Source organism: Dipodomys ordii, unplaced genomic scaffold (assembly GCF_000151885.1).
Source record: "Dipodomys ordii isolate 6190 unplaced genomic scaffold, Dord_2.0 Scaffold4, whole genome shotgun sequence".
Classification (NCBI taxonomy): domain Eukaryota; kingdom Metazoa; phylum Chordata; class Mammalia; order Rodentia; family Heteromyidae; genus Dipodomys; species Dipodomys ordii.
The window spans coordinates 36,103,722-36,126,738 of record NW_012267220.1 but is presented as its reverse complement, the minus strand read 5'-3'; the positions used below and the strand labels follow the sequence as shown (position 1 = coordinate 36,126,738).

The 23,017-nt window shown below is 46.0% G+C and overlaps 1 protein-coding gene across 4 annotated transcripts in view; it reads left to right on the top strand.

Moving 5' to 3' along the window:
- Nucleotides 1-23,017, top strand: part of Ank1 (ankyrin 1, erythrocytic) — a 131,704-nt gene that overhangs the window by 19,070 nt on the left and 89,617 nt on the right. For 3 of the 4 annotated variants that reach the window (XM_013024491.1, XM_013024483.1, XM_013024474.1), the window contains exons 1-2: nt 5,683-5,721; nt 12,345-12,446. In XM_013024491.1, the coding sequence (XP_012879945.1) occupies nt 5,683-5,721; nt 12,345-12,446 (141 nt within the window). Of the gene's footprint in view, nt 1-5,682; nt 5,722-12,344; nt 12,447-23,017 lie in introns of those variants that run through there. The other variant, XM_013024466.1, reaches the window with a different exon arrangement.

The window sequence follows — 23,017 nt, the reverse complement described above, 5'->3', positions numbered from 1 at the left end:
GAACAGTATTTCCAAGGCTGACCCCATAGGAGCCATAACAGCTCATGTAGAGATGAACAGTTTCTTCAAACAGCTAAGACATCTGATTGCTTTGTTTCTACTAATGTGTCTCATTTTAAAGTCAGAAGAGATTGTACACATTAGTGCAGTTAATGTGTACTGAGTCTTTGGTGTGTGGCCAGCATCATGCTAAGATCATGTCTTTTGTTTTCACCAAGCCTGGCAGAGGTTTTTATTTGGTTGCACTGGGGAGCTCAGCTTAGTCCTGCTCCATTCAAAAACCTGTGTGTAGCTTCCTCAGTGCTAGGTATGGGATCTGAGCCAACAAATCTGAGAAGACCCCTTGCTTCTTGTCCTCTCCTCTGATGATCCAGAAGAAATATTTACTCACTGTCAAGGTGTTTTGATCCTAGGAATTGCAGTTCCCTCTTTTACTCCATGGAGAAATGGATTTGAAAGCTGAGATTTGTTATTGTACTTCAACCTGGCTCTTTGGTGAGACAGTGATGTTGGATGCTTGTTTATTTCTCACTGTTGGGAAAACAATCCTGTCTCCCTAGACTTGTGACTCCGGTCCAGTGTCCCCTCTCTTAGTGTTCCAGTTCCGGAACTGGGCACTAAGTTCCGGAACAGTAGCCATTGGGAGCTCAAATGTGGTGAAACTTCTTAACAAGACTCAACTGTGCTGAAGAAGGCAAAGATCCAAACATGTGATTTGACAGTGTGTAAATAATATCTTGATTTTTTTTTACACTGGACCAGAAAATCTTCAATCTTGAAACACAGAGGCAGCATAGATAGCTCTTCTCAAATTTAATGGCTCACCTGGAGTCAAATTTCAGGGAGACTGTGCCAAAGAGTGGGTTTGCAACTCAAGTGATCCTTTGGAAACTATAGCCCATAACTGATTCCAGGAATTAGGGGGATCCTTGCGTATGTAAAGGGAAAAATCCTATACCTAGCCACACTCCCTCCCCAGCATGCAGTGATCTCCAGTTTAATGTTGGGCTATCTGGAATCCTCTGAGCACCTTTCTCATATGTTTAAAAATAGACTTCAAGGCTGCCAACCCTCTTAAAAGGAACATGGTAGAGATCAGCGCCAACACTATGGGACCCGATACCCGGATCTGGTCACCTCCCTAAATAGACCCCCACATTTGCAATCACTTCGTCTGAAGAGGCCTGGCACCCAGGGTTACCTAATCCACCACTGAAAATTCACCATAGAAAGTCAAATAAAGAACAAATTACAAATGTTTGTCCTACTATAAATGTTCAGAAGAAATGACAAAGTTTTAATAAGTGAGTCAGACTGTATTTCTTATTCAGTTCAGCATGACATTTATTTATTTGTTTATTTAGCTAGGAATGGAGCCCAGAGCTTCACACATTCTAACCCAGACTCTACCACTGAGCTGTCCCCATTTCAGTCAGTAGAATATTATGTGGAACATCCCATAAAAGTACTGCCTAATTAATTGAGGAACAGAAGCTTGGGTGCAATTGTGCATATATGAGGAATTACATTTTCCCAGCAGTGATGCGCTAGATGGCTTATGAGCTCCCCTGGGTGGTTTGTGTCTGGCTCCCAAGTGGTGATAAACTGGCCTCCCTTTCTCGGTAAAGGGTGGAGCTCCTGTACCCACCCTTATCAGTGGCACCCAGAGCCTAAAGGACTTGGGTAACTCCCTGCATGGGTGAGAGATAGAGCAGATAGAAGAAGGGTCAAGAACAAAATTGGATTGGTAGACAAACAGGACACAATAGGACACTGCCAAAGGAGCTGTCAGGCAAAGGCTGGGAGCACAGCTTCCAGTGGATGTGCCATCAGAAAAATCATTTGTTGTGCAGAGGAGATGAAAACTGAGAAGAATGTGTGTGAAGCCTCAGGTCTTCTCGCTACAGCCAAGCTTCCTTCTAGGAAGCTTTTGCTAACCTTCCTCCCCAAGAGTCTAGGGTGTTACTAATCTTGTTTCTTACTAATCTTTTTTCTACCCTAGAAAATTAGGGCTTAATCCACTGTCAAACACAGGGCTGAGAAGAGGATCCCAGGAAGGGAGTGAAGGAGGAAAGACCCTGAGCCATCATTGACTAAGCACCTGCTATGGGTCATATGTATGCCAAGCATTTTCACATCTACCCAGAGAGGCAGGCAAAGTTTTCATTTTGCTGAAGCAGACCTGCTAATGTTGATACTTTAAGAAGCAGCTCAGAAAAGCAGAACATGCCATTATTCAGTTCCATGGCTGAGCTGATTACATAGAAGGATTACAACAGTGCAAACAAGGCACTGTGATATAGGCCAAGAGGGCTGAAGATGTCCATTGCCATCATGCCTTTCTCTGGAACTGTGTTTGTCCCTAGTCTGATCCTCCATTAGGGAAGAGCCATCCTGATTCCGACTAGTATCCTGGAGGGTGGGTCTTCTTTGTTCTAGGCTTTTGATCAAACAAACACCACAAACCAAAAGTATTCTCCCAGTCTGGGGAAGGGGTAAAGAATGGCTGACCAGCCCAATAAGGGAGTTTTTGGATTTGTTTTTGTAAACAAGCTGGCCTTGAACTCATGATTTTTCTGTTTCTTCTACCTGAGTGCTGGTATTACAGCATGTGCCACCTTACCTGGCTATTTTCTTTCCTTTCTTCTTCCTCCTGATATAGTTTATCATGGCTTAGAGGACAGAACTCCCCAGTTAAGGCCCCCAGTACTTCATTATACTTTCACACTGAGGGAACAGCAGAGAGATGCTTGGCAAAATATAATAAGCTTCAGGAAAAAACCCTGTAGATAAAACAAAGCCATAGGCTAGACTAGGAGGTCTGGATTTGTTGAGAGCTTCTGGCTGCCCCTGCTCATGAGAAGCTTATAATTTGGCCATGGTCAGTGGCTGCCATGCTTAACATGGAATCTCTGCCCCTTAGGGTGCCCTGGTAAGAGTCATAACCTTTAGTTTTCTCTTCTCTAATGCTAATCATCTCAGTTCCTTTAACCTTAGGTCTTACTGAACATGGTGCCTGCAGCTGTATCATTTCTTCTCTTGCCTTTGATTGACTCTTCCAATAAGTTTCAAAGCCTCAACCCTAATGAGGCTATGACTAAGCCAAGGATTCTGTCAGACCTGGGTGCTGAAGTCCCTTGTATTTCCTTGGTATCTTTTCCATTATTCATAGTGCTGTGGGTTGTCTTCAGCTCCTGGCCCACTATGATTATCCCATCTTTCTGTGACTTTCTTACATAATTTGAAAACTGGGTTTAAGAGTTAGAAGAACTAGGTACTAAAACTGAACTGGAATTTTAAAAAATTGGTCTGTGATCCTTTTACTTGCAAGATTTCAGTTTACTTCACCTTTGAGACAAATAACCCTATTCAAGGAATTCTTCAAACTCAGTAAGAATAAAACAATTAAAAATAGAGCAAGTTGGGCATCAGTGGCTCATAGCTGTAATCCTAGCTACTCAGGAGGCTGAGATCTGAGGTACATAGTTCGAAGCTAGCCAGGGCAGAAAAGTCCCCATGAGACTCATCTCCAGTTAACCACTCAAAACTGGAAGTGGCACTGTGGCTTAATTGGTAGAGTGCTAGCCTTGAGCACAAAGAGGCTCAGTGACAGTGCTCAGGCCCTGAGTTCAAGCCCTACAACCTACTTTAAAAAAAGAGAGAGAGAGAGAATAGAGCAAAAGATACAGATATATCACCAAAGAAGATAGTAAATAGCAGATGAGCACTTGAAAAGTTCTTATTAGCTGTTAAGGGAAATATAAACTAAAACAACAATGAGACTACTCATACACATATTAGGATGTCTAAATTAAGAATGACCATACCAACTATTGGCAAGGGTGTGAACCAGCTGGCAGTAGGTGGGGATTGCCAGAAGGCACCAGGAGAGTTTAGAGGTAATTGACATATCAAATTCATCAAACTGTGCATTTTCAATGCAATTCATAGTAAGTTAATTTTATAAATACTCTTATTTGTCAGTTCACTATGCAAGTCAATTGCAAAGGTGTTTTTCCAAATATACATGTTCATTTTGAGTTGGAATAGTGCAATACTAAATACTAGTATTGTAACAATGCCTTATAACCCTTGAGATACTTCCCTGAGCTGATCAGGGATGTTCCAGTAACCTAACTTATTAATTGAAGCTTTGTTCATAGAAAATTCTAGCAAAGGGAAGCAATTAAGAGGCACGTGGCAAAAGATATACAGTGTTTTAGCAATGGAGGAGGACAGTGGCTGCCCACCTCTGGACTGACATTCCCTATTGGTATAGTAGCATTGGAATTGTCCAGTTTTCTAGAGCATGCCTGTCCTCAAGTTCCATCCCCACTGGTGTTGGGAGCCTTGGGCCTGGAGAACACTGTCTTCACATGTGTGGGTGTGGGGATGCACACATGTGCACGTTTTCATTCACATAGCAAGGAGTTCGTTACGTTAGTACACAATCATTATACTCACCTGTTGGACAGCATTCTGGCCTTCCTATGATCTTTACTTATCCTAGAGATTCCCAGGGATGTCTTTGTGGCTGTCAAAAACACCTTACTTTCAATCTCGCATTTTCTACCCTTTGGGGGCATCTTCCACATTGTCTTCCTAGCACTGAGCATCTTCGGTTTGGAGTCTTGCCAATACTGTTAGAGAAAGGAATGTGAGTCAATTGGTGGCCATGACTCTCCTTTCTGAGCTCAGGTTCTCCATCCATACAATAGTAACCGCACTGTCTACCTTATGGGTGGCCATGAGAGTTCCATAAGGAGATCTATCAGCTAATAAATGGGAACAGCAAAGAGTACTTGTTGTCCGTACCGTTACTTGAGACAGCATGAAAATGGGCTAGTGCTTTGAACAAGTAGCCTTGTGAACAAGCAGAGTTACCTGTTGCCCAATCACCCAGTGTGGCTTTTCCTGACCATTTCTCATCAGCCATAGTTGTGCCTACTTGTAACAATCCCTGATGCTTTTACCATCTGCTCCTGGGACGACCTCATGAAAGGTGGGGAGGTCTGAGAGCATAAACCTGGGCGCGTGCTCCAGGACACGGCTGGGCTGGGGGTGGTATTTCTGCTGCCAGTCAGCAGGAGAAGGGAGGCATGCAATAGTTACACGCCTGCCGCGCTCTCCCCTGCCTCCATGCACGCAGTCTGCAACGGGCTGGTCACCAGCCTCTCAGCACACCAAGGCAGAGCTCAAAACATGCAAATCGACCTCAGGACATAGACTTCCCAGAGTTCACCCTGGGCTCTCTGTAGGTCCGACGCCCATTCAGAAAGGCAGACGGCGTGGCAGGAGGAAGGCAAGAGCGCCATGCAGCTGGGAGCTTCTCAGCTCCTTTGGCCCGGGGTGTGCCTTGCTGGTGTGGCTCGGGAGGCGGCTGTGCACCCGCCGGGCCATCAGAACCTGCAGCGCGGGCGGCCCCTCGGCGGGGCTCAGCCAGAGCTTGCTCCCTGAAGATTGCTTCTCATTAACTTTCCCATCGGAGGCGATGGTGGGGAGGATGGAGAGATCTGGCTAGCAGCGGGCTGGAGGACGGACTCCAGGGTCTGGGCGCCGGAGCCAGCGGAACGGGCAGGAGCCCGTATTTTTAGCCGGATGCCGCGTAACTCGTCCGCGCTCCCCGCGCCGCCCAGCAGATAACCGGGCCGGGTTCTCAGATTTCAGCCTGAGCGCCCGATGATGGCAGCGCGACCGGACAGGCCGGGGCCAGACCCTGCGGTGAGTGGAGCAGCTGCTGGCGGCCGGGTGCAGGGGGCCGCGGCGGTGCGGGGCGCGCCCGAGCCTTCTGCTGCGGGCTGCGGCTGACCGCCGGCCGCTCGCGCCAACTTTTCCGGGGCGGGTGCGGGGACGCGCCAGGCCGCCCTTCTAGAAGCTGTCTCCCACCGGCGACCAGCCGGCTGGTATAATCCAGAGGTAAATTCCTCCGGACAGACTATGGCCACAGAGGCTGGGGGCTGGACCTGGAGTTGGATAGGGGCGCGCATCCCACCGAAGCTGCACCCCTTACCCCGGAAGGACCCTGCGGTAAATCCAGTCGTGGGGACGCTTTGGGCTAGGCCCTGGCCTGGGCAATGTCACATCTGACCCTAAACTCTTAGAAATGTATCCTGCCCCACCCCCCAACTCCCCTAGGGAGCAGGTAATAAATGGCTGGAAAGGAAGACAGAATTGCAGGGGGCCAGACAGAGCCCAGCTGTGAGTTATTGACCACGAGGTTGGGGAACTTGGCGGAAGCACACAGCAACAAATGTGTGTGTGTGTAGGGGGGGGTGTTAATAACAGGCAGGTTCTTCCCACCCCCACAAAAAATAAGCCTACCCTGGCCGTTCAAATGCCCACCACCCAGCTCACCTTTAAGGCTGGGTGCACAAAGGGTCACTGGGGATTTCCTCAGGGCCTGCAAGTGTGTTAGGGTTGAAAGGATCGACAGAATTCCCACTTGCATGAAATCTCTTTTCATTCTATCTTGGCCAGACACGGTAGAGCTGATAGCCCAGTTTTCTGGGAAGAAAATTAACAAAAACAGGTGGGAGGGTCAGAGTTTATTAATGTTTTGCCTAATGGGGGGATTAAAGGAACACACAGATACTTCCGCTGGAGCCCCTCCTGGCAAAAGGGAGCCTAGAGGAAAACCTAAGGTGATGAGCTGGAACCCACACCTATCCATCCAAGCAGGCAGTTTCACCTACCTGTCTTACATAGATGTGCCCCCAAGAAACCCTCAGACTCTCTTCCCAGGAGTTCTACCTTAATGAGTCTTGGGAAAGAGAGCTGCATATGGAGACCACCTTATTATAGCTGCTTAGAGATGGGGATGCTGGCTTAGTGGCTGCTCATCCATTCAGAGGGGAATTGTATGCTTAGGCCTTGAGAAAGAAAGCCTGATCTGTCCTGGGGGAAACCCAGGCCCCCTCAGAGGAGGGTTGAAGAGGCCTGGATTCTCTTATTATCTGGAGAGAATCTACCTAACCCATGTGCCACAGGCATGCTGACATTTCGTACAAGCTTCTAGCCTCTCCCTCTCAAGACACTGGAGCCCCTAATCTGCTCATCCATTGCTACATTAACACCACACCATGCAGGAAGTGCACATGTAACAATATTTGGTTTCTGATCAGGGCTCATTCCTTCCAGAGTGTCCTTGGTAACTTGAGTCTCATGAAGAATTCTGTTCCCTTCCTTTTTCTTTCATTTCCTTCCTTCCTGCAGAAGGCGAGAGAAAGCTTCCACTAGCCAAAGCTAAACTTGAGGAGGAACCTTATGAGCACTCCAAAATGATAGAACAGTGAAAGGCTGACATGTATACCTAGATTCAAATCCCAGAAACCCACATAATAGTTGTATGACTTTGGACAAGTTACTTCTGGGTGAGTCAGTCACCTCATCTGAGAGAGAGAGAGAGTGAGAGAGAGAGAGGTTCTTATTTTGCATGGGATTCTTAGGAGGAGCAAAAGCACTAATTGAGATTTGAGTGTGGCAAATACAGTGAGAGATCTGTAAAGCAAATGTACTTTGCGTTGAGAGGAAGTTCAAGGATTAACCCACATTAATGTGGGCTAAGGACCAAAGTACGTTTGGTGTTGAGTGTACTCTGTCCCTGCAATGTACAAGATGTGCACATATGTACACATGCACACTGATGAAAATGAAACTGAAGATGAAGAAGGAAAGGCCCCGAGGGCCATGTTGGGTAGGCACACAGGGGTATATGATTACCTTGATGGTGCTGGTTCAGGATGCATGTGCACCGTAGTGCTCCGACTGGCACAGTGTACAAGCCTGTTGTAGGTCCCCCGCTCTCCTCACACACAACAAAATTTGGAGACTTCCAAGTAGGATGAGTAGACTTGGAGAGGTCCAGCCACTCTGCTTTAATTTATCATAACTCAGAATTTGTTGTTGCTTTTCTGGGTAGTATTCACTCAGACAAATATAACCCTTTTTGCTTGCTTTTCAGACAGGGTCTCTGAGGGTTTTTTGCCCAGGGCCAGCCTTAGAATATTATTCTTCTACCTGTACCTCCCATAGAGCTGGGAACATAGGTACACATTATTATACCTAGCTTGTTAGCTGAGATGGGGTCTCCTACATTTTTGCATGGGTCTTGCTCTGCCTCATTAGTAGTAAGGATTACAAGTATGAGCTACCATGCCTGGCCTACTCAGACAAACATTTTAAATGTTGGATTCTTTTGCTGTCTTTCTACCCTGTTGGATTAATCAGGCTGTACTGTTCCTAGGTGTGCCAGGCATATAGATGAATTGGAGTCACTGGATTAGATGGATGGGCAGTGGAGCTACAGAAGAACAAGACAATAAAGATGAATCTCATATAAATCCCAGGGCCATTGGTTCTGCAGCTTGAAAATTATTTCCTAGTGAATATTGTAGAATGCGTCTGTGGGTATCTTCCTACATGAATGATCTCTCTAACTCAGCTGTGTTTTTTTTAATCAGGAGAAAAGGTCTCTGTTCTACTCCCCCTCACCCTAATTATCTGCCAGAGAGATACTGGACTTGAACTGGGCCCTCAGTAAATGCACTGTGGAATTAAAGTGAGCAGGGCACAGTAGCCAGGGGTGGGTGGGTGAGTAATGTCACTGCCTACAGTTAAACCCAAGGATCTTGCTCTTGTCCTGTCTACTCTGTGCCCACAGAAGAGCAAAGGGAAAAATGACAGTAACAAGTTACTTCACCTTGAATGGTTTAGGTTACCCCAGCCATTCACTTTACTTCCTGGGCCTCAAATTCATCATTAGTGAAAGGAAGGTTGAAAACTAGATGATTCCTTTCTAGAGTCCAGTTGGCCTTAGGGACAGAGCAGGATCTGCTAAACATTCCCACAAGAAGCTTTGCAGAGGGTTAGTTGTGATATTGCACAGTGCCACACTATCAGCATGGTCTGAATGGATATTCTTAGTGTTAAGTTGGCTGACACTGTACCTAGTCAGGCACACCTGCCTTATGTGTTAACCAGTTGCAGAATTTGGGCCAGTCATTAATGTCTCCACCTCAGTGTTACACCTTTAAAATGGGATACAATTATACGTACCTCACAAATTGCCATGAGGATTAAAATATGTACTGGTGGGAGCTGAGGGGAGGGGATGGAGCAATGGAAGAGGGCTCATCTAGCATTCCTGAAACTCTGGGCTCATCCCTAGCACAAAGGCAAACAACAATAAAAGATATCAGTAATATGACTACTATCATAATTTTACCATTATAATATAGAAACCAAAAAAAAACTGTTTAGCTGTCCTCAGTGAAATCCAAATTGGCTTCTGTTATCCTTGATTTATCTGCTTGTCTGACATGATTGGCTGCTTTGCTTCCAAAGCTACAGTGTCATTCGTTGATATCACATCTATTTTTATCCATCCATTCTCAGGTTTTTATCCCAAACCTGTTATTGTGCTGCAAAAGACATTTCATTGGTTGGGACTTGTCTCTTTAACACTCTTAGTCTTGGGGAATAATGTGTTTTCCTTCTAGCTAGTTGCAGGCAGACATCCTCTGTGAATCAGCAGCCATAGGTATTTATCTGAGAGAGAGACCTTGAGTCTGATTTCTCTGGATACAGGTCATACGTGGGGACCAATGGACAGGTTGGCCCAGCCAGCTGTTGAGAGCTAAGGCCATTGGGCAGTGGCAGCCTTGGCCTTATAGACATGCATAGCTTTGTCGAAACCAACAGAAGATTTGGTCCCAGGCCTGAGAAATAAACAATCAGACTGGGAAGACACAACTTGCATAAATTCAATAGCTAGAGAGAGACATGTTTAAAATGATTTTGAAACAAAACTTTTGTCTTATGGATCCTAGGTTTAGAAACTGTGCCTAAGGGTAAGTAACATCCTGCAGGGTTCCAATAGGACCTAGAAGGAAGAAAAAAGGAGCCAAGTGTCCAGGAAGTAACCAGGGCCAGACCAAATGGGACAAGAAAGAGGACAAGAAGGGGATATCCTGCCACATTGGTGACAGTAAAGTATGAACATGTGTCATAACTTGTATCTGAGCTTACATGATAGAGGAGGGAAGGGTGGCAGCAAGGAAGGAAGATCTAATATTGATGGCTCTTTTCTACCGTGGTTCACTGTTAAATGCAAAGGTGCATAGCACAGAATTTCATTGTATAGCATTGTTGGAAAGTATGGCTGTGGATTTTGAGTCTTTTATGCTTAGGGTTTCGAGTCATCTATATATTAGTTTCCTGCACCTGCCATGACAAGTGTTAATACAAACTGGTAGCTTCAAAGAACAAAATTTCTTCTCTCCCATTCTAGAGGCTAGAAGTGCGAGTGACTGACTGTGTGCTGTGCAGAGCCATGCTTCCTCCTCAGGATTCAGGCTGAGGATCTTGGGCTCTCAGGAGACATCTGTTTCCATGGTTAAGGCTCTAAGCCCTCTACTTTCTGCCTCCAACTCTCTCCTTTTCTTTCTTGAAGGACACTTATCCATGTCTGTAGGGTCAACCTAGGGAATCTAGATGATCTCATCTTAGGAGCCACAACTTAATTACAACTGTAAGATCTCTTTCAAACAAGGACAGGCACAGGCTACAGGGCTTACAATGTGCCTTGCTTTTTGGGAGCACATCATTTAGCATATCACCCAAGCTCTGAAAATGTGACAGATGAGAGAGAGTGGCAACGCAGAGGAAGCCACCAGGTGAGGTCATCTGCAGGAAGGGCAACACACACATTCACAAGTCATTCAACCTTTTGTGTGTGTGTGATATTAGGGCTTCAACTCAGGGCCTCGTGTTTGCAAGGTAAGCACTTAGCCACTTGACTTGTACCTCTAGCCCCTTTTTGCTTTGGTTATTATTTTTTTTGGGGGGTCCGGTTGTGGGGCCTCAACTCTGGGCCTGGGCACTGTCCCTCAGCTCTTCAGCTCAAGGCTAGTGCTCTATCACTTGAGCCACGGCTCCACTTCCGGCTTTTTTCTTTTTTGCTTATGTGGTGCTGAGGAATTGAACCCAGGGCCTCATGTATGCAAGGCATGCGCTCTACCACTGAGCCACCTTCCCAGTCCTGCTTTGGTTATTTTTGAGGTAGGATCTCACTTTATGCCTGGTGCTGTGATCCTCCTACTTGTTCTTCCCATTGCCAAAGGGGTGGGGGTGGGGGGAGAGATGATAGGCATTCAGCACTATACCCAGCTATGATGCTGTGACAGGGTCTTCACACTGCACCCAGCTGTTATGCTTCCTTGCATCACTGGGATGACAAATACATGTAAACCACTTTGTCCAGCCATTGGTTGAGATGGAGTCTTGTGAGCTTTCTTTTTCCCAGGCTGGCATCAAACCTCCTCCTCTAGGGCTCTTCCTCCAAAATAGGTAGGACTACAAGCCTGAGCCACTGCACCCAGGACACTTAGCCATGCTGACCTGATAAACTCAGCTTTGCACATCAAGTATTGTGCTCACACTTTATGAAGTAAGCTATTGAAGCATCATAGGATATGAGAAAGGCCTTCCTGTCCCCAGTTTACAGATGAGAAGATGGATTTGAGAGCAGCCACGCACTTTAAAGTGCTTGCTACACTTAGGGCAGCTGCTGTGGCCTTGACCCCTTTACTCCTCCTGTGTTCATCTTCAGCAGCAAACTTTCCATTGTCCTTCTCTAGTTGTCATACGTTTAATGCAATCCAGAGCTCCCAAGGCAAGATCTTCACTCTCATCCCAGACATCTGACAGAGTATCTGATTGTTAAGAGCCAGACCTGGGAGGTTAAGTTTCAGAATTTCAGAGCTGTACTAGCCTGTGTGTCCTGCTGTGCCTCTTATCTCTGGGGAAGCCTACAGTCTACATCTCTGTGTGTGAGCCCGCACAACATGCACCTGTGGCTGTATATTACCTGTGAAATGCAACAAGGTTGGGCTGATGGCAAAGCATTAGCCTTCTATGAAGAGCTGAGCTTACTTCCTTCTCTGGCCTCCTTCACTGAAGCCTGGGCCTAGGTGAGCCCTTGCAGAATCTACAGCAAGATATGAGCCTTGAAATCTAGAAGCAGTGAGTTCTGACCCTGCTGAGCATTTTCTGTATGAACAGGAGCAGGATTCTCTCAAAGGCTGGTTCCCCCGCCGCCGCCGCCCCCCCCCTCAGGTCCTGGTCAAGAATGTTTGATTATAAAATCCTCAAAGAATGGGAGCACACCTCCCATTCTGGGCCCCATAACAGTCCAGCTGAGGGCCCAAGGGAATTCATATACATGAGGATATTGTGAACAAGGTGTTCTAACCAGAGAGTAGAATAACTGCTGCCATGGCCTGGGGCACAAAGAACCTTAAGATTGTTAACAATGAAGACACTCATAGCCTATTGTTTTCCCATAGGCCGATGCGGCCACCAGCTTTCTGAGGGCAGCTCGATCTGGCAACTTGGACAAGGCTCTGGACCACTTGCGGAATGGGGTGGACATTAACACTTGCAACCAGGTAAGTAACGGAGACAGACATGTTCTTTTTAAAAAGCAGCTCCTGTTTGGTGTCATTTCCTGAGAGCTCTGAAACTGTTTCTCACCTTTTCCCAGAATCTTACACCCCAGGGATTTTTGCCATCTGAGGCCAAATCCATACCTACTCAGAGGGATGCTTCCCCCTTTGGGTACACACTACTGAGGCCCATAATCCAATCCTCTTTTGCCCCTTCCCTTAGAAATTGTGTGGGTCCCTGACCTCACTCTAGCAGATGTGGCCTTTGAAAGTAGATGGGAGGAAGAGCCTTTGAAGAAGTCTGTATTTGTGTGGACATCATGCCTCCTTTGTCCACCAGCAACCTTACAAGTCCTGGCAGTGAGCTGGGAAAAGGCAATTGGGGCTGTGCTCAGTGTAGAGGATGGAAGATGAAGCCTGACTCGGGATATAGTGGCTTGCTTGGCTGGCTCATGACCCATGAGCCAGGGGCCTGATCTTAAACAGGGCTGGAAGGAAACCGAATGTGTTTGGGGTGATCTGTGCATTATCTTAACAGAGAAGAACCAGGCCTCAGGAGAGGGAGCAGTGTAGGGCTTAGCCAGTGGATTGCTGACTTGTTTGGGTTTTATTGTTGCTATTTAATAACTAATTGAGTTAGGTACACATGTTAACTCAGTGTCTAATTTAGAATAACTGGACCAATTGTAACTTTATTTATTTTTTTATTGTGAGAATACAGTACAAAGGAGTTACAATTACATGGGCAAGATAACGAGTACATTTTTTATCAAGCATTGTTGCCTCCTCTTTGTTTCCCCTTCCCAACCCAATACTCCCCCCCCACCACCAAAGTTGTAAAGTTCGTTTTTCGATATAATGACTTGTACATCTCATTATTGCAATGGGTCCACCTGTATCCCTCAATTGTAACTTTTTAAAGCTTATTATCTTTAAGTAGTTGCATGAAGAAGTTGCCATTTAACAAAGAAGTTTATGAATACAATATATCTTGATCAATGTCACTCATTTCAATTTTCTCATCCATTCTTCCCCTACCCACGCTTTCCTCACTTTTATGAATTTTGTAGAATATACACTGGATTCTTTTTTTACACTGAATTCTTGTCTGTATCTCCCCCCGCTTCCCTACTTCATTCATCTACTCCTTTTCCCTTGACCCTATCCCACCCGCCTTTCGAGTACTCACTTGCTGGTGTTTTATTTTGCTGAACTTTGATTTTGGCTTTCTTTTTTTGTTGTTGGTGGTCATCGGGCCTGAACTCTGGGCCTGGGCACTGTCCCTCAGCTCTTCAACTCAAGGCTAGCACTCTACCACTTGAGCCACAGCGCCACTTCCGGTTTTCCAAGTACTTTATTGGAAATAAGAGTTTCATGGAGTTTCTTGCCAGGACTGGCTTTGAACCACTATCCTAAGATCTCAGCCTCTTGAGTAGTTAGTATTACAGGCGTGAGCTACCTGAGCCTGGCTTTTGATTTTTGGCTTTCTAAGGAATTACACTATTTGAGATCTCAATCTACCATATTCCAGTTAATATGTTTGTATATACTTGCATACCACCCAACATATTTAGTTATGAGTTTATAAGCCAAATCTGGCTTCCACATATAAGAGGAAATATGGATCCTTTGTCCCTCTCTGGGCCTGACTTACTTCATTTACATAATTTTCCCCATGTTCTTCCAATTTCTTTACGAACGGTATACTATCATTCTAATGGATGAGTAAAATTCCATTATGCATGTGTGTATGTGATATTTTCCTGATTCATTTGTCCATAGAGGAACATCTGAGCTGATTCTATACCTTGGCTATGGTGAGGTGTGCTACAGTAAACATGATGCTTGTGGCTTTACTGTATCCTAGTTTGTAATCTTTTGGGTAAATACCAGGAGTAGAATTGCTGGATCATAGGGTAGTTCTGTGTTTAAGTTTTTGAGGAACCTTCATATTGCTTTCCAGGGCAGTTAAACAAGTTTACATTCCCACCAACAGTAGGAGTAGGGTTCCCTTTTGGCCACATTCTCTCCAGTATCTGTTATTGTTTGTTTTCTTGATAATGGCTATTCTAACTAGAGTAAGGTGGAATCTCAATCCTTATAGATCGTCTTGCACCAGCATCAATTCAAAATGGATTAAAGACCTCAATGTAAAACCTGAAACCATGAAACTATTACAGGTAGGAGTCGGGGAAACAGGGTTCCTGGGCACAGGTAGAAACTTTCTGAGTAGACCCAGATGTACAGCAAATCAAAGAAAGACTGGAAAAATGCAACTACATCAATTTTTTTTTGTCAGTTGTGGGGCTTGAACTCTGGGCTTGAGTGTTGTCCCTGTGGTTTTCAGCTCAAGACTACCACCCTATCACTTGAGCCACAGCACCACTTCTGGTTTCTTGGAGATAGGAGTCTCACGGACTTTCCTGCCCAGGCTGGCTTTGAACCAGGATCCTCGGAACTCAGCCTCCTGAGTAGCTAGGATTACAGGTGTGAGCCACCGGCACCTGATGGACTGCATCATATTTAGAAGTTTTTTTCAGGGCAAAGGACATAGCCAACAAGCTAAAAAGACAGCCTACAGGGGTTGGAAGTATGGCCTACTTAGTAGAGTGCTAGCCAATAAGCAAAAGTGGCTGTAAATACAGTTTGAGTCCCGGTCTTGGACCAGTTAAAAAAAAAAAAAAGAAAAACACAACCTACAGAATGGGAGAAGACTTTTTCCAGCTACACAATAGATAATGGCTGAATATCTAGAATGTACAGAGAAGTTGAAACATAAAATTCTCAAAAAATCCAATAACCCAATTAGTAAATAAGCTAATGAGCTAAAGAGAATCTTCTCAGAAGTAAAAATGGCCAATAGATACGTGAAAAAATCCTCAACATCTCTAGCCATAAAAGAAATGCAAATCAAAGCAATTATAACTTTTTGATTAAATCATCTTAACCATTTTCACGATTGTTTTTAGGTGTGCTGAAATAGATATGACTTCACTATTCTTTAGTACCTAGTTTGCTTATGCTAGGCACATTTCCTTTGCAAATGATATGCCACCACCACTCACCTATGGAATTCTGCATTCACATGGCCAGTGAAGCTCTGTCCCCACTAGAAAACAGCTCCTCCTTCCCCCACCCCAGCCCCTGGCTGCCCTTCTACCTTCTGTCTCTGAGATTTTGGTGTCTCTGGGGACTCCTAGAAGTTGCATCCTAGCTGCATTCAGACTGGCTTCTCTCATTAGCAATTTAGTCACAGTTCTTCCACACTGTAGAAGCCTGGATGATAGCTTCAGGCTAAGAAAATTACATTTCCAGGATGCAGGTTGCCTTTTCCATGGGTAGTGTGCTTCTATCCCCTGTCCCTCCAGACCCTGTTGAAAATGTAGAATGCAACCTGCTCTTTTGGCTAAAAGAAGGCACAGTAGAAGGATCAGAGAGGGGCAGGCAGCTGAGATGCATTTTTGAAGCAGAGCCATGGCCATGGCTGGAGGACATGATTGGAGGTGCAGTATGAGTCTGGATTTGGGAATGCAGGCTGGATGGGGAGACGCCAGCCTCCTCCCTTTACCTCCCATCCCACCCAGAAGTACCAACTCCCACATGCATGGCCAGAGCCTTCACTGTGATTGAACCATGACCCTGATAGATAGTAAAACATGCCTGCAGATAGAAACTCTGTACTCATTGCTTTGGGGAAAGGAGGTAGAAGCAGAAAGGTGAGGACAGATGACAGTCCTGCTGTGCCACTGTGGGGGACTGGAAGAAGCCCCAAGCACCTTCCCACCATACCCCAGAAGCTGCAGCACAAGTTGCAGAGCTGTCCTCTACCAGGAAGGGCGTTACACTCCTCCCTCACTTCCCTGGCCAGCAGGGTAAGTTCTGAAGTTTGGTCCATGCTTACCAGAGAAAAGTGACCCTCAGTTGCCTTCTGAAGTGTACAGCTCCAGCTTTCTGAGGAAGCTATTTAGCTGAATGGTGACAGTTGAGCATAGAATTCCTGAGCCAGGACTCATTTTCTATATGAACCATCAAGGGGATGGCTTTGCTAGATTGATCTCCTGTGGATGTGACTACCCAGTCCCTTGGGTTCCTGGGCACTTTTGGCTCAGAGCAGCAGGTGACCAGGGATTATGCATTTTTTTTCTATCATGGGGCTTGAACTTGGCTTGGGCACTGTCCTTGAGCTTTTTTCATTCAAGGCCAGTGCTCTACCACTTTGAGCCACAGCACCACTTTGAGTTTCCTGGGGTTAAGTGGAGATAAGAGTCTCACAGACTTTCCTGCCTGGGCTGGCTTGGAACCATGATCCTCAGATCTCAGCCTCCTGAGTAGCTAGGATTACGAGCATGAACCACTAGAGGCCGGCTCTATGCACTTTTTTTTGACAGCATGGACTGGTTCTAACCTCAGCTCCAGACCTCCATCCTAACTGCCCTCAGGATCATTTAGAGACCCAGCTGCATAAAGGAAGTGCAGGAAAAAGGGAATAGAGACCTACTGTTCTCAAGTGCCTGCTGCCTGCTTGTCCCAGAGGTCCCAAGAACTGGACTCTTGTTGTCTATGTCTTGGGCTGGTGACTATGCAGCTGCAGGTGACCATGGGTGGCTGGCTGTCCCTGGAAAGGAGCAGGGTGGAATGGCCAGAGCCTCCCTGGCTGTGCAGGGTGGTTTAGTTCCTACTTCAGAGGGGAGAGGAGAGTGCTAGGGAAGGCACAGTAGCTAAACTGGGCCTTAAGTGAAGGAAGGCAAGAACTGCTGTTTTCTGCTGGTCAGAGGGCCAGTCTCCTAATGACCCCTGGAGCTTTCCATCTTCTCCATGAAGCTTGCACTCACTGTTTGAGACAATAACACTAGGTAAAACCTAGTCCTGGGCGCATGACTGGGGGTCTTTGGAGTCTCTCTACTGTGGTGGAACTAGCATTACCCTACCCATGCTCCTCAATAAGTCCCCCACATTCTCCCATGTGGCCCTGTGGGCAAAGAGCCAGGGCTGCTGCCAGGGAGGAAGGAAGTAATTACTCTAGGAATATGGCAAGAGGAGCTCTCTGTTTATATAAGCAACATGAATATTTGGGCAGCTTCCTTTTTTACAGAGGTTATATCTATTAATTTTATTATCATCATTATTCTGTTTATAGAAGACATGACTGCCTAAGTGCACACAGGCACTGACCTCTCCCACCCAGTGTCTTTACATGAGTGCTGGCTCTTTTATTCACCATTTGTATAAAGCATCAGTGTTTTACAACATGTTTTACAACATGTATCTGGCTTCTACCTGTGCCTGTCCATACACATGCAAAGTCCTTGACTGCAGTGTTGAGAAAGAAGAGTAAAAGAAACCCTGGCCCTCTGCCTTCATAAGATGCAGCCTACTGGCAATGAGAGCTGATCATCAGATAACTCCACAAGGAGATATGCAACACCTAATCTAAGTTAGGTACCAATCAGGAAAAGTCTAAAATATTCATAGAAAAGGTAAGATGCATGATCTAGAGTCAGACATCAGAGATGAGTTGAAGAGATAGGCAGGGTTCAGTTAGGTGAGAGAAGAAGTGCATTCCAATCCAAAGAATAGCCATTCAAAGTCTCAGAGGCAGGAAAAAGAACAGAGTTTAAAGGCCCAGAACAGAGAGCAAAGGGGATTAGATGAGGTAAAACTACAATCAAGCTGGAATTTCCAGTGTTCAGCAATTGAGACAATATACCCTTAGGGTCCTTAACTCTCGTGTGTGTGTGTGTGTGTGTGTGTGTGTGTGTGTGTGTGTGTGTGTGTGTGTTAGCCCTGTAGTTGCTGATTCAGGAAAAGAGTTGGGCCAGGGAAGCAGGTATCAGTAGTAGCAAAGAGCTGGAGACACTGGCTGTTAACCAAGAAGAACAGAGGTATTTTAGTAGTGAACAACTGTATCAGTGTATCCTGATTAAAAATGTCTCCTGTAGAAGTTGTGTTAAGGATCTGATCATTATCCTGAGAGCAGAGGCAAGTGAAGAATAAGCCTAGCACAGGAGTACCATGATGAGGATGTGCTGTAAACTGCACCACCATCTTCTGTTGAGAAAAAAGATGAAGGGTACAGAAGTCATATAAGAGTAAGAGATATACGCCGGGCGCTGGTGGCTTACACCTGTAATCCTAGCTACTCAGGAGGCTGAGATCTGAGGATTGCAGTTCAAAGCCAGCCCGGGAAAGACCGTGAGACTCCTAGCTCCAATAAACCACCAGAAAACCGGAAGTGGCGCTGTAGCTCAAGTGGTAGAGCGCTTGCCTTGAGCTGAAGAGCTAAGGGACAGCGCCCAGGCCCAGAGTTCAAGCCCCATGACCAACCAAAAAAAAAAAAAAAAAAGAGTAAGAGATATGACTGTGGAGAAAGGAGCAAAGCCAGAGGCCTGACGATGGTGGCGTTGGGGAAAGAAAACTTCAAGAACAACCCTCTGAGTTTGGTCTGTGCATGTGGAGGGAAGGCTAAGAAGACTTCAAGAACAACCCTCTGAGTTTGATCTGTGCATGTGGAGGGAAGGCTATGCTCATGGCTAGATGTGGATGTGACATGGAGGAAGGAATGAGTCATGAGCTGGCCAAGGGCAGGGGGTGGGGTGGGGTGTGGCATTCCTGAGTTCCTGAGGAGGAGGATCCTGCCAAGCTTGAAGGCAGATGGACATCAAGCAAGAGGTTATTTGACCCTGGAACCCAAAGATAAGCAGCCTTCCAGGGTGTCAAGTGCTGCATTGACAAATGCAGGGAATGGAGGCAGGTAATGCAGCAACACCTGGGTGGCTGTGGAGCCACCTCCCTGAGCATTTAGGGAGCACCTGCCTTATGCCAGCTTCTGTTCTAGATACTGAGAAGCTAGACAAAGTAGATGGGCTGTGATCTCTTGTGTTTATGCTGATAGAGGAGATTGTCACCAACCATGGAACCAAGAAACATATAACGGCTGGTGAGAAACACCATAGAGAAAGCAAAGACGCAGTCATTAGGGAGGTCGCCTGAGAGAACTGGAAGAAGAAAGGGAGAGAGACATGTGGTATTTGGGAACATCATTCATGGAAGAAGGGATAGAAGTGCAAAGGCACTGAGCAAATCAGGAGAAGCTTGGTTTGACTGGGGAGCAGCTGGAAGGATGGTGGAAAAAAGCAGTAAGGACCGGGCACTGGTGCCTCACATGATAATTCTAGCTACTCAGGAGACTGAGATCTGAGGATTGCAGTTCAAAGTCAGTGAGACTCTTATCTTCAAGAAAAGAGGTCCTGTGGCTCAAGTGGCAGAGTGCTTGAACAAAAAAAATCTCAGGGACAGTCCCTAGCCCCTAATTTTCGGGCATGTTCACGGCTGAGAAGGGTTTATGAACAGGGTGAGAACTTGTCTTGACTCTAGGGGAGGTCTCTATTCTGTAATAGAGGCTTGACCTGCTCCCTCAGCTGTAGTGTGACTGACACAGAGTAGCTCAGGGCTGCACTGACAGGACACAGCCTGGAGGCTTACTAGGGCACCAAGTGGAACCCACAGTAGCTTTGGGTAAGAGGTGGTAATCAAGGCAGGAAGCCAGAGGATTTGCACCTAGAGCCTGGAGTAGTTGCCCTGGAGCTGGTGGTCTCCCCATACATGAGGTGGGAGGCCATAGTGTGTCCTTCTTGCCATCCTAGTGATGACCTAACAAGGATCTGTTGGTTCAAGTCGCAGCTCAAAAGCCATTGCAAAGATGTCAGTGGCCCTATACATGGCCCCTCTCCTGCTGCTCATGGTGCTGCCACAAGATGCATGGCCTCTTGAGCACAAAAGGACCAACTCCATACCCACTGGCCTTTGCTCTCACATAGTACGGGAAGGGGGAGGGATGCCAGCCAGATGCTCTGATACTTTTGAATGAATAGTGAGGTGATTTTGCTCACACTGATCCTGGCTTTCCATGTTCAGCTTCAAGAGTTTGATGACAAGTGAATCAAAATATTGTGGAAACAATGATAATTAAAAGGTAATTTCTGAGCTGGATGCTAGTGGCTCATGCCTTCATTCCTAGCTGCTTGGGAGGCTGAGATCTGAGGATCCTGGTTCAAAGCCAGCCTGGACAGGAAAGTCTGAGATTCTTATCTTCAATGAACCAGCAAAAAGCCAGAAGTGGAGCTGTGGCTCAAGTGATAGAGCACTTAGCTTTGAGCAAATGAGCTAAGGGACATTGCCCAGGTCCTGAGTTCAAGCCTCAGTACCAGGAAACAAAAATCTACTTTCTCTTCCAGGCATGGGAGTCCAGGCCTCTGTTAGCAGCTACACTTGAGGCATAAGTAGTCCCTCTTACTTATGATCTGAGGCCTGCCCCCAGTCAAAACCACAAGACCCTATCTGAAAAATAAAGCAAAAAGGCTGGAGGTATGGCTTAGGAGACAGACCACCTTCCTAAAGCCAGGAACCCTGAATTCAAACACTAGTACTACGAAAACAAAAGACAACTTACTTTGTGGGATGAGATCCCTGGTGATGTCTCACAGAAGTTGGCAAGGTGAGAGGAGCAAGAAGAGCCATGAGAGCCCCTTTGCCACTGGCTCCTGGAGGGCTCAGGTCCAAGAAGCCTCCTGAACCCAGTTCTGTTCTTCAGATGCCAGCAAATACAGCCTTACTCGGCTTTCCTGAGTAAGGAAAGAAAGTTCCTACAACCCCAGGGGAGAATTCTCCACCAGAAAGAGGGACCCAGTGGCAGAAGAGAAAACAGGGTTTCCCAATCATCCTCATCCCCTTGCCCCCTTGGCCTGTGTTTACTTTTCTTCTGTGCACATACTACTGCCTAGATTATGTGCATTTGTGTGTCTGCTTGTTTACTTTTCTCAGGTCCACTAAAATGTAGATACTCCCAGGGAAAAGGGCTTGGCCCTAATCAGAACTCTGTTAAGACCCTCCCTGGCACATTGCAGATGCTCATAAAACTGGTCAATAGACAAGTGACAAATTCTGTAACAACAAATGAACAAATATATGTTTAGTCCACCTAGCACTAGACTACACATATCACTTTGGACAGCATAGCTCTATAATGCAAGCTCAGGATGATGGCTCAGATGCTGCCTCGGCCCTCAGTCAAGTATTCAATGATATCTGCTGCTGTATCCAAAAGTTCAAGCCTGTGAACAATCACAAGAATATGAGGATTTTTCAGTGTCAACACACCACCGTGTCAGCCCCATGATACCTCTTAAATTCCCACATGTACCTAGCTGGCACTTGTTTATCTGGGAGGTAAAGGATTTTAGGCATTTTGAGCAGGTGGAACACATAACCAATAACTTTTGCTGCAGAATAATCTTTTCAACAAAAGCCACATGCCAAGTCTTCTAACCAGGATTCGTTGGGCTCTGGTGACTGTGATAATTATGACTTTTCCAAGTTACAAGGTTTGAGAGCTTAGAGGAGATCATGGCTTTCACCATTTACTTGGAAAAGCAGGGTCTACATGTTATTCTGAGTGTATTACAAGCTTTAGGACTTTCAATTTGGTGATGTGGATGTAAGAAGGCCCACATGAGGTAGACATGGTAGTGCACAACCTGTAATCCCAGCACCCAAGAAACTGAGGCAGAAGAAGCAAGAGTTTGAGGCCAGCTGGGGCTACAGAGCAAGACCCTATTGTAAAAAACGATGATGTACATAAAGTTTCTGAGCTCATTTTCTCCAAAAATGCATTCCAATGACCTATATACCATACTAGAGAATTAGACTAACAAAGGTAAATTCATTCCCTGTTGTCAAAGAACTCATGAAGGGACTCTTGACTTGTAGATAGAGGTCCCAGACTCAGTGTTCCACAAAGCACACAGAGGATGCGCTGCAGGATGTTTTCCTGAGAGCCACATGTTATGACAAGCTCAGGGCAAGCACAGGTGAATACATCCCAGTGTCTGCCTGATCACAGTAGTTTCTGGTCTGGGGAGAGTGGCTGATACACCAATGAATCAGAGAAGGGTCTTGAGGGAGAATTCATCTCTAGATGAAGACACAGGAAGCAGGAACCACAGGGAGAAAGATTAAGCCTCCAAAGTGGGAGTGGGGAAGGGCTAAGGATGGGACTCAGTGGCCTGGGTGTGCAAAGGGAGGGAGCATGGGTGCATATGGGGTCCATGAAGATAGAGAGTTTGGAACTATAGGATATATGTGTGATAGTTCCTTAGGAACGATTGACAGCCATAGAAATGGCGTTGAAGCTCCTGAGTCTATAATTCTGTCTGCAACTTCTGTTCTATGAAGATGGGGTTAGGACCTGCTGCCTGTGTGCAGCTGTGAAATAATGATAAGGACAGAACATATCCCAGCAACCTCCATCGGGGACAAAGATCCTGAGGCATGAATTTAACTTAGACAAGCAGTGGGGTGGCCTTGTACTCTGGAACCTTCCAAAGTTCTGATTTCCCCTAGGAAAGATATTACTGAAAAATGCAGGCCTTGGAAACCTCCATCTTGTGAGTTGTTAGAGTAAATCAAAATTTATTTAAAAGTAGACAAATAGCCAGGCACCAGAGGCTTATGCCTGCAATCCTTGCTGCTCAGGAGTCTCAGTTTGAAGCCAGCTCAGACAGGAAAATCCATAAGAT